The 13,906-nt window shown below is 40.4% G+C and overlaps 1 protein-coding gene across 1 annotated transcript; it reads left to right on the top strand.

The window, feature by feature from the left end:
* The first annotated feature begins 1,480 nt into the window (after nucleotides 1-1,480).
* LOC134209882 (uncharacterized) lies at nucleotides 1,481-2,095 on the top strand. Its single transcript, XM_062685905.1, has one exon. The coding sequence runs from the start codon at nucleotides 1,481-1,483 to the stop codon at nucleotides 2,093-2,095; it is 615 nt and encodes a 204-aa protein (XP_062541889.1).
* The last annotated feature ends 11,811 nt before the right edge of the window (nucleotides 2,096-13,906 follow it).

Raw genomic sequence — 13,906 nt, 5'->3', positions numbered from 1 at the left:
ATCTTCAATGTACAAGTACTGGTGATCGCCTGCCACGTCAGAATGCAAGTCAATGTAGGGAAGGGGGAGGAAATGATGATGCAATCACTCGCCCACTGCAAGCCGAATATACCTCTGCACTTGCCACGAGTTCATGCGGAATTTGTTGGAATTTTTGGGTTAGGTTCGAGAGGCAGAGGTCCGTCTTGGTTAACGAGCTGCCAATGTGATAGATAGGAGAAGGTAACTGGTGGAATTTCTAATTGCATGTAGGAAACGAGCTCTATAGTTCATTTCCAATTCTAGCAGATTACTGTTAGAATACTCAAGTTGAAGGTATAGGAATAGTAAAGGAAACGGTATGGAAGTCCATTTCCAGTTCTAGCGATTGCTAGAACATGAGAATTAAAGAGAAAGATACAAAGTAGGAGAATGAAACGGACCTGGGATTGAACCCACGACCTCCTGCGTATGAGACAGAAGCATTAGCCATATGACTACCAAGCCCGCTTATACAATGCTCGCCCTGGCTACTGTATATTTACTGTAAATTGGTTAAAAAAAACTTCCCATGAAATAAAGAAGGAAAAATCTCTGGGAAATGTAATAGGCTGGATTTTTCTTCAGAAACATATTTTCAAACTTGTTGTCGTATATTTTGTCCTTCTCATCAAGCCAAGTACATATTCGCAAAATACATGTCCACCACCTAACACCAATCCATCCACTGTACACCACACTGCTGCACCAGCCAAAACACACCACCACTCAAAAACTGCACTACTGTCAACTGCTATTGTGAAGCTCGGTGATCGTCACGGAAATACCGTTCTTGCACGCGCTTTGTTGGACAGCCTGACTCAAATACCTCTAATATCAGAGAACCTGTCTCAACGTTTAAATTTCCGTCGACTTCCTGAGAATTTGCCTGTTAAAGTGGTTCTCTATCTGTTGCTAAACAATCAGTACTAGCAACAATACTGTCCTGTAACTCTGAGTATAAGTCTTGCGAGGTACCGTTCTATGTACTATCGAAGATCACGTCAAGCCTGCCGCAACAGCACATCGATACGTCGTCGTGGACTTTGCCTTGCGGATCCGAATTTCAATGAGCCTGGAGCTATCGATGTCATCTTGGGTGTCACAGTATTTTACTATCTGCTGCTGAGTGCATAGCTGAAGCTCTCCAACCAACAATACCGAACTTGGGTGGATTGTAGCAGGAGAGCTACCTGAAGCCGCTTGCGCCAACTACAGTACAGTAGCATCGTCTTCAGTAACCACGGAGGAAGTTTTTAAAGAACTCTCGAAGTTTTGGGAATTGGAATCCTGTCACACGAAGAGCTGCTTATCCATCGAGGAATCTGCTTGTGAAGCCATTTTCGAGGAAACAACTGCAAGGAACCCTGATGGAAAGTTTCGATTTCAGTTACCGAAGAAAAAACACGTTCTGGAGAAGTTAGGGAGTCCGAGGGCGATAGCGAAGAAACGCTTCATTTCTATGGAGAAACGGCTGGATGCCAATTCGGAATTGAAAGCCATGTACACGGCATTTATGCATGAGTATCTTCAGATGGGGCACATGAAAGCGGTACAGGCGGACGACGAGGACTCGACTCCGGAATACTGCATTCCCCATCACTGTGTGCTGAAACCAGACAGCCCCACAACCAAACTTAGGGTGGTTTTTGATGCATCCTGTCCAACAGATACGGGTGTGTCCTTGAACCATGTTTTGATGGTTGGGCTGGTCGTTCAAGATTATCTGCGAAGCATCTTACTGCGGTTCCGGATGTATAAGTACGCGGTCGTTGGAGATGCAGAAAAAATGTACCGAATGGTATGGCAGCAAGCATCGGATCAGTTGCTGCACAAGACTTTCTGGAGGGATTCGAGTCAGGAGCCACTAGAGACGTATAAGTTCACCACAGTCACATACGGCACATCATCTGTGCCTTATCTTGCTACTAGGTGCCTGAACAAGTGCGAGGATGAGAGTGCGGAGCGCTATCGTGCAGCTGCAGCTGTCGTTGAAAAGAGTTTTTATGTAGATGATATGATGGCAGGATCACACACAATAGAAGAAGGGAAGCAGCTGAGCAAAGACGTGCTATAGCTTCTGAAAGAGTATGGGTTCAACCTCAGAAAGTGGAATACAAACAATCCAGCAATTCTGGCTGAAATTCCTCCCAATCTAAGAGACGAGCGCGAAGTTCATGATCTGGACGAAAAGGCTACCGTGAAGACACTGGGTCTCACATGGGAACCGGCCGGCAGCAGATAAGTTTTGGATCAAGGATCCCCACTGGAAACCTGAAGGGCATGTTACCCATTGGATTGTGTTATCCGAAATAGCACGCCTGTTCGACCCTTACGGACTAGTGGGTCCAGTAATAGTACAGGGAAAGATATTCCTGCAAGATCTTTGGAAGGCTAAATACACATGGGAAGAGTAATCAGAAACAGAATGCTGAAGTTCGATGAAATGCATAAATACTGTCGTCGCACAGATTGAAGCTTACCTTAATTCGAGGCCGTTAACTCCAATAAGCAACGATCCTACGGATTTTGAGGTTTCAACGCCAGTGCACTTCCTCATCCAGCGATCGCTCACTGCAGTGCCTGAACCAAGTCTCAGCGAGCTGCCAGAGAATAGGCTCAGCAGATGGCAGCGGGTTCAGTAAAACAGCCAGGTGATCTGAAAACGTTGGTCGACGGATTACTTATCAAGTTTACAAAGTCGTAATAGATGGACAAGAAGCAGGTGCTGACGGGAACGTAAGGTTAGTTACAGTCCGTATGAAAGATGGGTCTTATCGCAGAGCAGTGTCGAAAATTTGTATTCTTCCCATTCGAGATGGCCAACCGGCCGTAGAAGGACAGTAGGTCCTGAACAAATAAGTATTATCGCCCCGTTGGGGCACTTTGGCATCTTGCGGTGTTACCCGCCGCTATCGCCAGGGGGCTAACCCCAAGTTACTTATATTCTCTTCTGTGTCGTTAGAAGCAAACTGATCTGCTCTCCTTCGATAATCGCTGTCTGCTGTACGTATTCCTGGACGACCCAATATCCATCCGTCTACAACAAACCAGAATAAGTATTTCCTGCCCCCGTTTGGGGCAACCGTTGGCAATCTCGTGGCTAGCCAGTCACATCTGCCGAGGAGGCCGATACCTGAGTTACGTTTCTCCATGTTAGAATGCATATTCCGGATCCAAAGCGTTGTTATTCTTCAACAGATTTGGACCCATCCCTAGCACACCGTTATGAAGTCATCGTGATCAGTGAAGATCAACCCTAGCCGTCAACAATCGTCATTCTTCTCCAAGAATCTACTGCAGAAAATAAGGCTAAGTATGGCCCCATTAGGGGCACAATTGGCAGCTGACGGCATTTTATGCCGCATTCGCCAGGGGCCGCACTTAAAGTTATGTTCTCCAACACCCCATGGTTTTCCGGATCCCAATCGGTTTTTCTATTTAACAGAAAACTTCGTCGAAGACTTCAACGTTACTTTGCCGTACCACAGCCACTCCAACACTGCGTTACACGCCCCCATAGGGGCAATCTTTGGCAGAATGGAGATCTCATCCATTATCGCCAGGGGGCGATCAATAAGTTATGTCATTCCATTTGTTGTTAAGTCTCGGATTCAAGTCGTCTCGTTCTTTGGCAGCTTTGCGACAGGAATTTACGCTTGCAACAACCCGGTAGGTGGCCGGCAGGAGTATCCAGAATTCTTCGAGAAGTAAGCGGAGTGTCATCTAGGGAACCCGACGAACAGAATGTTGGATTCCAAGGAGAGCGACGTCAACGAAGTGATAAAATTAGGATTAACTTTTTTTGAAATGTTAGTTTGTAGAATTGAGTAAACTCAAGGTGGCCGGTATGTTAGATAATTAATTCATTTTTTTTGCGAGCCACTGTATCGATACGCACTAGATGCGAATTGGTCAATGGCCAATTGTTTATTTCTCATCGTTTTCCACACGATAGCCCCTCTCGACCAAAAGCCTACAGAGATGTGCTCGCAGCATCCCGGTCAGCACTGTAATTTCTCATTTTCAATGCGAGATGTCACGTGATGTTTACATATCTGCCCCTTTCAATATCTATAGAAACGCGAAGGATGAATGGCATGCTACAAAAATCTCAAAAAATATTTGTTCCGTGACAGGGCATGAAAGTGTGCAATATCTGCTTCATTTTTGTGTTTATTGCCATTTTCAAATCGGTGAATTAAAAAAGTATGATTATTTTATCGACTAGTCACTATTCTTTGCATATACCTATTAAAATAACTTAGAAATTTTAATTTTAAAACAAAGCACAACGTCCTTTCATGACTGCTTTTCATGCGAGATTGATCAAAGAACCCACGATTCTCTCATTTGGTCGCCTGAAATAGAAAAAGGTGCTTTGCTCTCTGTCTTATGACGATCACGACCTTTTCCAGTACTGATCCCGGTAGTAGGTAGATGTAGGGAATAGATTTATAAATAATAAATACAGTCCACTCTACTGCAATAAACGGTTGTAGTTTGTATGAAGTGCGTCAATAAATTAATTCATATGTGACCGTATCACTGCAGTTACCGTTATCGCGTAGTTTACTTTAGAAAGGTTGATTCGCGGGTGCTTTAGCTGAAGTGCGAACCGGGAGTACTCCCCACAGCCCCTAAGTTGCGGAGCCCAACGGATGTGAACACAACTTCAATGTATTATTTGGAACAACCCGAGTAGGCGAAAATAGCTCAATAATATCAAATGTTGATAAGATAGCAAAATGAGATGTGGACATGATTGATACAAGAGATAAAAGATCAGACGATAATATCAAAATTTTGCACTAAATTATCATGGGAAGATCAAGTTATGCTATTTGTAATAAGTGATCAATATCATGTGCCATTAGTTTGTTTTTTTCATATATTGATATTTAAATGATATTTCGGTGCAAATTTTTGATATTGTTGCCTGTTCTTTTATCTCTTATATCAATCAAATCCATATCATGTTTTGTTATTCTGTTCATGGCTTCTGCCCGGGAATCTATGCTAAATCAAATGCTATTCAAAAGTCATGTGACACAGCTCAACAAGATTTTGACGCTAACACCAAATAATGTGTCCCTAGTAGATTTTTGCTCGCTGAATCCAAATCTGACTTCAGATTTGCTCTAAAACGTCGAGATTTGAGATAAACTTCAATGAATGTCGTAAAATCAATGATTTTGAGCATTTTGCAACAGTCATCGTTAACCCTTTAAAAAGAATTACTAGTCATTCAAGATCCAAAATGGATCACAAACATCTAATCTTTCGACATGTGGTGCAGTTTGAACAAGTTAAACATAATAAGTGTGATTTATCTACAATTTTAGTAAGTGAAAGTTATTTAAAAATATGTTTTATGCAAGCCACCTTCGAAGACTTGTATGCAAGCCTAGCTATTTTCTGTGAACGGGTTTGAGAGCAAAGTAACAAGAATTCAATACAATAGTTTGTCCAAGCAAAAAAATTATATATTCGGATTCAGCGAGCCAAAATCTACTGAAGACACATGAATTGGTTCTGAGGACACGCAAAAGGTTAAATTTTGTTCCATTGTTTTATTAGCCTTTTTACATTCATCAAAGCGTTCTATTATTCTTGCCAGACGATGGATCTTGTCCTGGGAGGAGGGGCTTGTTTTGAGCCCATGAATGTTTTAGATAGGGGTTTTTAGCTCAGCTATCCAAATCCCTGATGCTGGGTCATTAGGCCGAAGAGGGCCGAAGGTTATTAGGCCGAATGGTCATTAGGTCGAACGGTTATTAGGCCGAATGGCCATTAGGCCGAATGAGAACTGGGGAGTGAGAAGTGAGTAGTGAGATGTGAGGATGAAGTATAACGGAAGAAGGAAAAAGCAAAAAGAAGGAAGAAGGAAGAAGGAAGAAAGAAAAAAGAAAGAATGAAGAATGAAGTAGGAAGAATGAAGAATGAAAAAGGAAGAAGGAAAAATGAAGAAAACAGAAGGAAGAAAGAAGTTAAGAAGTAACAAGGAAGAAGGAAGAAGGAAGAAGAAAGAAGAAAGAAAGAAGAAGAACGAAGGAAGACGAAAGAAAGAAGAATGAAGATAGAAGAAGGAAGAAGGAAGAAAGAAGGAGGAAGAAGGAAGAAGGAAGAAGAAAGAAAAAAGAAAAAGAAGAACGAAGGAAGACGGAAGAAAGAAGAATGAAGATATAAGAAGGAAGAAGAAAAAACGTAGAAGGAAGAAGGAAGAAGGGAGAAGAAAAAAGAAAGAAGGAAGATGGAAAAAGGAAGAAGGAAGAAAGAAGAAGGAACAATGAAGAAGGAAGGAGGAAGAAGGAAGAAGGAAGAAAAAATAATAAAGAAGGAAACATGAAGAAGGAAGAAGGAAGAAAGAAGAAGGAAGAAGGAAGAAGAAAGAAGGAACAAGGAAGAAGGAAGAAGGATGAAGGAAGAAGGAAGTAGAAAATAGAAAGAAGGAAGAAGGAAGAAGGAAGAAGGAAGAAGGCAGAATGAAGAAGGAAGAAGGAAGTAGAAAGAAGAAAGAAGAAAGAAAGAAGAAGGAAGAAGGAAGAAGGAAGTAGAAAGAAGGAAGAAGGAAGAAGGAATAAGAAAGAAGGAATGAGGAAGAAGGAAGAAAGAAGAAGGAAGAAGGAAGGAGGAAGAAGGAAGAAGGAAGGAAGAAGAAGGAAGGAAGGAGGAAAAAGGAAGAAGGAAGAAGAAAGAAGAAAGTTAATAAGTAAGAAGTAAGAAGGAAGAAGATAGAAGAAATAAGGAAGAAGGAATAACGAAGTAAGAAGGAAGAATGAAGAATGAAGAAGGAAGAAGGGAGAAGGAAGAAAAAAGTAAGAAGGAAGAAGGAAGTAAAGAAGTAAGAAGGAAGATGGAAGAAATAAGAAAGAAGAAGGAAGAAGACAGATAGAAGAAAGAAGATGCAAGAAAGGAGAAGGAAGAAGGGGTAAGGTGAAGAAAGAACTTCTCATTTTTCACTTTTTGCTTTTTTTTGCTAATTTGGCCTAATGGCCATTCGGCCTAATGACTTTTCGGCCGAATGACCTTCGGCCTAATGGCCTGACACCAAAACCATTATGCCGTATTCATTCGCGGTGAGTTTAATCTGATTGTTGACAGCATGCTTATATTTCAGAGACAATGACGACATTGGGTTAATCTGTGGATACAATAGTTTTAATAAACCCTGCACCTCGTCATTGTTTCTGATGTAAGGCTACTTCAGATCAAGATATCGCTATTTAAGCCTTTCGAGAAATGGCTTTCACCGATTCTCAAAGGCGCACTTTTTAAACAGTTTCGGATACAACACAAAAGTGAGATAATACTGATTTTGTCCTTGCATCGGTACAGAAGTTCAAACTTATTTTCATTTATTGAACGGCTACTCAGTCTTGCACTTATTACAACGAGTTTTTTATTTACCCGACGTTTCGACACGGGGGGTAAATACGTAAATACGTCGGGTAAATAAAAAACTCGTTGTAATAAGTGCAAGACTGAGTAGCCGTTCGATAAATGAAATTAAAACGTACAGTCGATCCATAATCAGTTCAAACTTATTTTATCCATCTTCTAATGAGGTCCGTTTTTGTTCAGAAATCTGATTTCATAGCTCTTGGCATTTTGTAATCTCACCATAACATAGAGCAGATTCATTAATGAGTTTTCTGGAGCTTAGAGATTCAAGTTATCAACTTTTAAATTAGTCTATGGTTGATTGAGTTACGTTTTTACAATTTACTTCATTGACCTGATTTGAAAGTAAAATTTAGACGTTTCATACTCTCCCGACCATCACTCATAAGTATTATCAAGAAAATATGAACTATATTATTCAGTGTGGTAAATTTAACACACCACGTAAAGGTGTCTAGGTCTACTCAACAACACGAGAATAGACGATCTTAAAAACACTGGACCAAAGGTCGCACAGGTTGAATTTTTGACACATAGCCAACGGACAATACCTTTACAGAGCACCCATTTCTCATTACTAGGGCAGGAATAGAACCCACACTCCATACAATGCAAATGAACCAAGACCACAGACGCCACTAACCGCACGGCCGTGAATCCCATAGTATATTTTGGTAACAAATCATCCAAGTGGTATTCGAGTAGTCAGAGCATAGATAAAGTGCTTTGACCAATCCACCTCCAACACTCCACGTTACAGGACGAAGAAAATGATATCTGCGAACACAGATAAAGTACCACCATAAGGAAGTGTTGGCATGTGGGAGGTTGAACAACAGGATCATAGATATTGTCCTGGAGGACGTCAGCGATGATGCCTTTACTTATCTCAACGCATTGTATGCTGCCTAACTCAACACCCTGGACCGACTCAACCAAGTTGGAAAATCCAGGCCGTCCATCGTGCGATTAAATATGTTCAGCCAATTTTCTTCTGGAGTTATATATAACTTCTTGGACTTGAAAGGGTTTATTAAAAAAATAGGGTAAAACTCCATTTTTAACTCATGCGAGAAACAGTCATATGGTTATCAAGTTGCTCTGGTCCATGCGAGTTTTTGCTAATAATCGTAAATCTGAATCTTGAAAATCTACCATAATCCGTCAGAAGCAAATATTATCTAGCACATACGAAAGCTATCAAGCTTAGATCACAATAACTATGCAAACGTTTCCGTAGCCGTGATAAAATGGGAAAATTGAATTCCTTCTTTGTAGTCATAAGCAAACATCAACAATTCCAAGGAAACTTGCATCGCAATCAACTGTCAGGCGGAGCCGCCAACTGCACTCCCTTTCAGGATCACGGTACTCAACAAGATGCTCGTTTGTTCCGTATAATTTTGCTCCAAGTAGCATTCCCGCACTTGGTTCCTTAGAACTCAAAATACTAAACAAAAACTGAAATCGAGAAGAATAAACCGGCAGCCATCGTAAAAAAAAAGAAATAACTGCTCTTCATCCTCTCGGCTAAAATCATAACAAATTCCGAACACAAAAAAGGAGAAAATCTCATAAGCCTCGGCTGAGCAAAGCATAAACAGCCCGTTAAGAAGTGCCGCATTAAACGTGATCATAAAAATTAAAGCGTAAACTCATCAACCGGCAGCATGCAAACATACTTTTTTTTTCCTTGATGGTCCTCCCCCAAGTTCGGACTGATTAGCACGTCTCGCATTCGAACGCGGCGAAATATCATCGCCGCATCACGAGACTTGCCAGTTGGCAGTTTTCCATCCATGCTTCTTGCTTGGCCAGAATGATGCAGCTTGTTTACATTAGGGATAATTGAAATCTCATTTGAAAATATCGCACTTCTGACTGACTGCAAGCTATATGCAATGTATGCATGATGGTATGGGCTTCCACTACTGACCCGTCAAAGATCAACCCGCGTGCCAAATCGTCGTTTTCTGGCTGGATATGGAGTAAGCATTTCCACGGAGCGTCACAGTTCATCGATCGTCGGCTTCGTCCCACGACTCCCACACTCGCGGTCGTCAGGAGGACTGTTGTGAAACCAAATCCGATCCGGCATCAGCAGCTCTGCATCGTCATCCATCGCATCGCATCGCCAGGAACTCCGTCGACGTCACTCGTTATTTGCACTCGACTGTATCGACCATCGGAAATCACAGTCCACCAGTAGGTTGTACTGTACATGAAGGAATAACTGGCTCAAATCTGGAAATTAGGAAGTTAAAAATATTGCTAAAAAAAACTATGTCCTAGTACTTTAAAAACCAGCTCGCATTAGTTAAAGAATGTTTCGATAATTATAGGAATATATATCTATAAAAAAATTCATTGCCCCTAAAAATTTGCATATTTGGACGAAAAAATCCTGGACGGTGGAACACATATTAAAAAATATTCCTAATAGGATTGAGTTGCAATCATGACATTACGCCAATTAATATCGTAACTTATAAGGCAGTTATACCTTTATGAGACATGTCCCTTCTGTACTCAGTGGCAGCAAGTAGAATTATCTCCGACACCACAAAAGCACTTACTTATTCGAGTTAATTTGCATAACAGTCACTGTTTAAAATTAAGATGTTAAATACTGGAAACGAGCTCTCCTTCAGAAGAAAACGCAACGGGAAGTTCATTCAGCGTAGAAAGGAGCGGAGACCCACGACGACTGTGGATGATGGAGCTAAGCACCCAATCGATCGTTTACAATCGCGCTTTCTTTGGAACGAAAACAAACTGATCGAAATCGCTTGGAAGCGAATCGATCGTTTCCTATCGTTGTTCCGCCAATAGGCGTGAATGAACTAATAAAAATGTTTTTGCTTCTGTTATGATGAAAGTTTTGTAAATATATCGCTCATGTTGAACCGTTCAGGAAGGTTTGATGCGGCGGAGATACGGTCCGATTGATTGATGAGGCATGAATGAAAGCACGATCGGACGACCACTGTGGCCGGGCCTACGTTGGCTTCCCAATAGCTGGACCTGGAAGGCGACGACGGTTGACAACTTTATCCGGAATTTTCTTCGACCGATGGAAGACATAACAATGCAGCGATGTTATTTATTTTATGCATGCTATAGTTGGTTTTGCTGGTTTATGACTAGCGTGAGAAAAGGCCATCCGGATGGAGATGCAAAACGTGTTTGCCTGGCGAAATGTTCATTGATATCTTTTATTTGCAAGCAGCGCCCTTTTATGGCATCGTAAATGAGGCATCTTTGGGTTGGATTCATGACTCCACTAAAACGTTTCCTGTTTCCACTTATTGTTTATAGGCCGCAAATGATCATTGCATCTAAATACTTTTTAGTGGGAGATCCCCCAATGCCGAACTCGCCATTCAATGCAAAATTCAATAACTAACTATCCGGGTTATGATAGCTGCTACACCGTAAACATAACATATAATAGTTAATGATTCATAAAGGGTGTACGGAATCAAATTGCATCACTTTGAACTACTCGCCAAAAATTAGTCTATCAACCGATTGTCATGAAATTTTCAGGGACTGAAATACAATATGTAAGCTTTGACTACGTATAACTGTTTCACTGTAATTTTCAAATACATCCAAATGCTGAATCTTTTTTCTTAAATGAACTCATAAGATTTTGTACATGTCTCTAACATTTTTCATCCTGCATTTCATTTATTTAGTTAACATCTAAACAGATAACACTGAATCAACAATTTGACGCCACAATGCACGGTTCGAGGCCGCATCTCTCCATCCTCGGATACGCCCCACGCTCGCCAAGTCGTTCTGCACCTGGTCTGCCCATCTCGCTCGCTGCGCTACACGCCGTCTCGTACCTGCCGGATCGGAAGCGAACACCATCTTGCAATCTATCCCAACAAAAAAATTAACTAATTTTATTCTCTCAGTCGATTATTTAACTTAATTAAAGTCAACTTTTCCAAAGAAACCATATTTTTTGACGGCTCTAACTATTATAAAAATCGAAAACAAAAAATCAAAAAAAGTGCTGCAGTGTGAACCGGCCTGAATAATAAGATTGATGCTCTCCCAAAATCTGACAAATATCAGTCCAAAATTGGATTTCAGCGCTTTTCTATTTTTTTCTGATTTTGGTTTTTTACTATAGAAGCGACTAAACAGAAAGTTTGTTGGAAAGTTTACCTGTATTAGTCGGATAATCGAAAATGTTGACGTTGGAGTTATAAACCAATACGAAATGTTGATGTTAAAGGCCAAATCAACATTTTATGTTCCGTAATGATCAATTTTGGAGGCTTCCGAAGCTCGTGTTTTCATTCTCGATCAGTATCTTTCGATCGGCCGCAATTCTAGTGATTTTGGGATCATAGGCACAAAATTGGATTACTAACATCTTTTTATAAGATTTATTTGCACACGCCCTGTTCCTTTGGCTGTATTTTATAAACTATTGGAAATTTCGTAATGAAACTCACGCAATGTGAATAACACATGCTGAAGCCGTTTTCCACAAAAATTCGTTAAAATCAGCCCAGAAGGCGAACTGTTATCGACCTTTGAAAGTGATGCAATTTGATTCCGTACACCCTTTACTAACCACAAACGAGCATTCGATCATGTTTTTCGACGGTGTACTTTAATGATGTTTTAGGTGCAAAATTGTTAAAAGTGTACCCTTATACCAGAAACTGCGGTGTGTTGAAATATTATCAAATCGCTATTAAGTAAAGAAAACATTCTGGGCATTAGTATGTCTCACTTGCAATGAGTTGTAGTTAAAACGTGTTAATAGAGCATATTTTGACTCTCCAGATAAATTAAATAAATATCTACATGCAATTTATGATACCCCCCTTTTTCAATGTCATCTTCAACTTTTGCTGTATGTACTATTTATTTTAGTATTTCTCATGAAAAGTGCATGCAGCGAGTAAGATTTCAATTCCACTGTTGTATTTAGTGAGTGTCGCAATTATCTGAGCAGCAACCAGCAGAGATCCGTAATATTTTCATGTTTTTGCTTGTGGCTACTCCTAAAGAGGCAGCAATATTATTTTATTCCAAGAAAATGAAAGAAACGTAAAGAATCGTCATCTTTTAGCTTATTCGTAATAAACACGTGCTATGACAAAATAAGTAAAATACTCGGTCGTCTAATTCCAGTAAACGCGTTCTTATTGCAAGAAAGGGCTGTCTAGAAATCACGTGTCATATATGGCAAGGAGAGTGAGTAGTGAGACGTCTTTCTTCTCACTTCTCATTTCTAACGTTTCAAATGACATGTTCGGTCAAATGTCCTATTCGGCCAGACGATCTATTCTGCCAAATGTCCTATTCGGCCAAATGTCTTATTCGGCCAAATGTCCTATTTATTCAAATGACCCTTTCGGCCAAATTACCCTTTCGACCAAATGACCCTTTCGACCGAATGACCTTTTCGGCCAAAGAGGAAGGGCCGTTTGGCCGAATACCGTTGCTCAGCGGCAGCAGCGTTTAAAACGCCACACCGAAAGTAAATTTAGCAGGCAGCCACGTGAATTGACGTGACGATTTATTTCCATGCACTTTTCTTGGAAATATTCTGAATATCGCCCGAAAAAGTTTATGAATCTTCCTGAAATATTCTTCTAAGGAAAATACCTCTCGATTTCCTGGAAATTGCCCTTTAGTGCTCTTTTCAATTCCTAAGCGAAACTTAGCTGGTGATTCAAGAGAAATTATTGATAATTTTCAGTGGAAACAGAGATCCATCTTTCCAAGGTAAAATCTTTTAACATGCAAATATTTTCTTCTCATTTTTCAGAGAAAAATATTTTGAATTTTCGAAGGAAATCCTTTTATTTTTTTCCGAGAAACTGTTATAGGGTAAGGGAGGTATTTTGGACCACCAGATCCAGTGCTCATATTTTGGACCACTTAGTGCGAATTCCCTTTGTTGGTTCAAAATAAGAGCAAATAATGCAAAATAACGGGTTGAGAAGTTAGCAACAAGATTGTCTTCTTTTTTGTTGTTGACAAAAAATTTCGGATCTTTGTCATTATTATCTCCGACAACAACAAACCTTTGTCGTTGGTTCGCTTTTGTCGCTTGTTTCGCACGCGCATTCCAGAAAAATTGATTCCCTGCTCTAAAATACTAAACAACTAAACCTCTGTTTGATGATTTGAGGCATTAAGGAACCAAGTTTTGCAAAACCCAAACTGACAAAAGTTTTGAAATTTTTCAAAGATTTATGATGTAATAAAAAGTATATGTGACCGCGTGAAATTTTGAAGGAAGCTCTTTTTACTTCAACCAAGTTTTCCAAATTCCATACAAAAATTGCCATTTCGGGAGAGTAGTCAACACCATATTTTGGGAAGATCCATTAATTACGTAACTCAAAAATTGGCCATTTTCACCCCCCCCCCCTGTCACACTTTTTGAATGAATCATTGAAAATTTTTGTATGGATTGTCACACTTCGGTCAACCCCAACCC

This window comes from Armigeres subalbatus, chromosome 2, assembly GCF_024139115.2.
Source record: "Armigeres subalbatus isolate Guangzhou_Male chromosome 2, GZ_Asu_2, whole genome shotgun sequence".
Lineage (NCBI taxonomy): Eukaryota > Metazoa > Arthropoda > Insecta > Diptera > Culicidae > Armigeres > Armigeres subalbatus.
The sequence above is the reverse complement of the archived record's forward strand: the minus strand, read 5'-3'. Positions and strand labels throughout refer to the sequence as shown.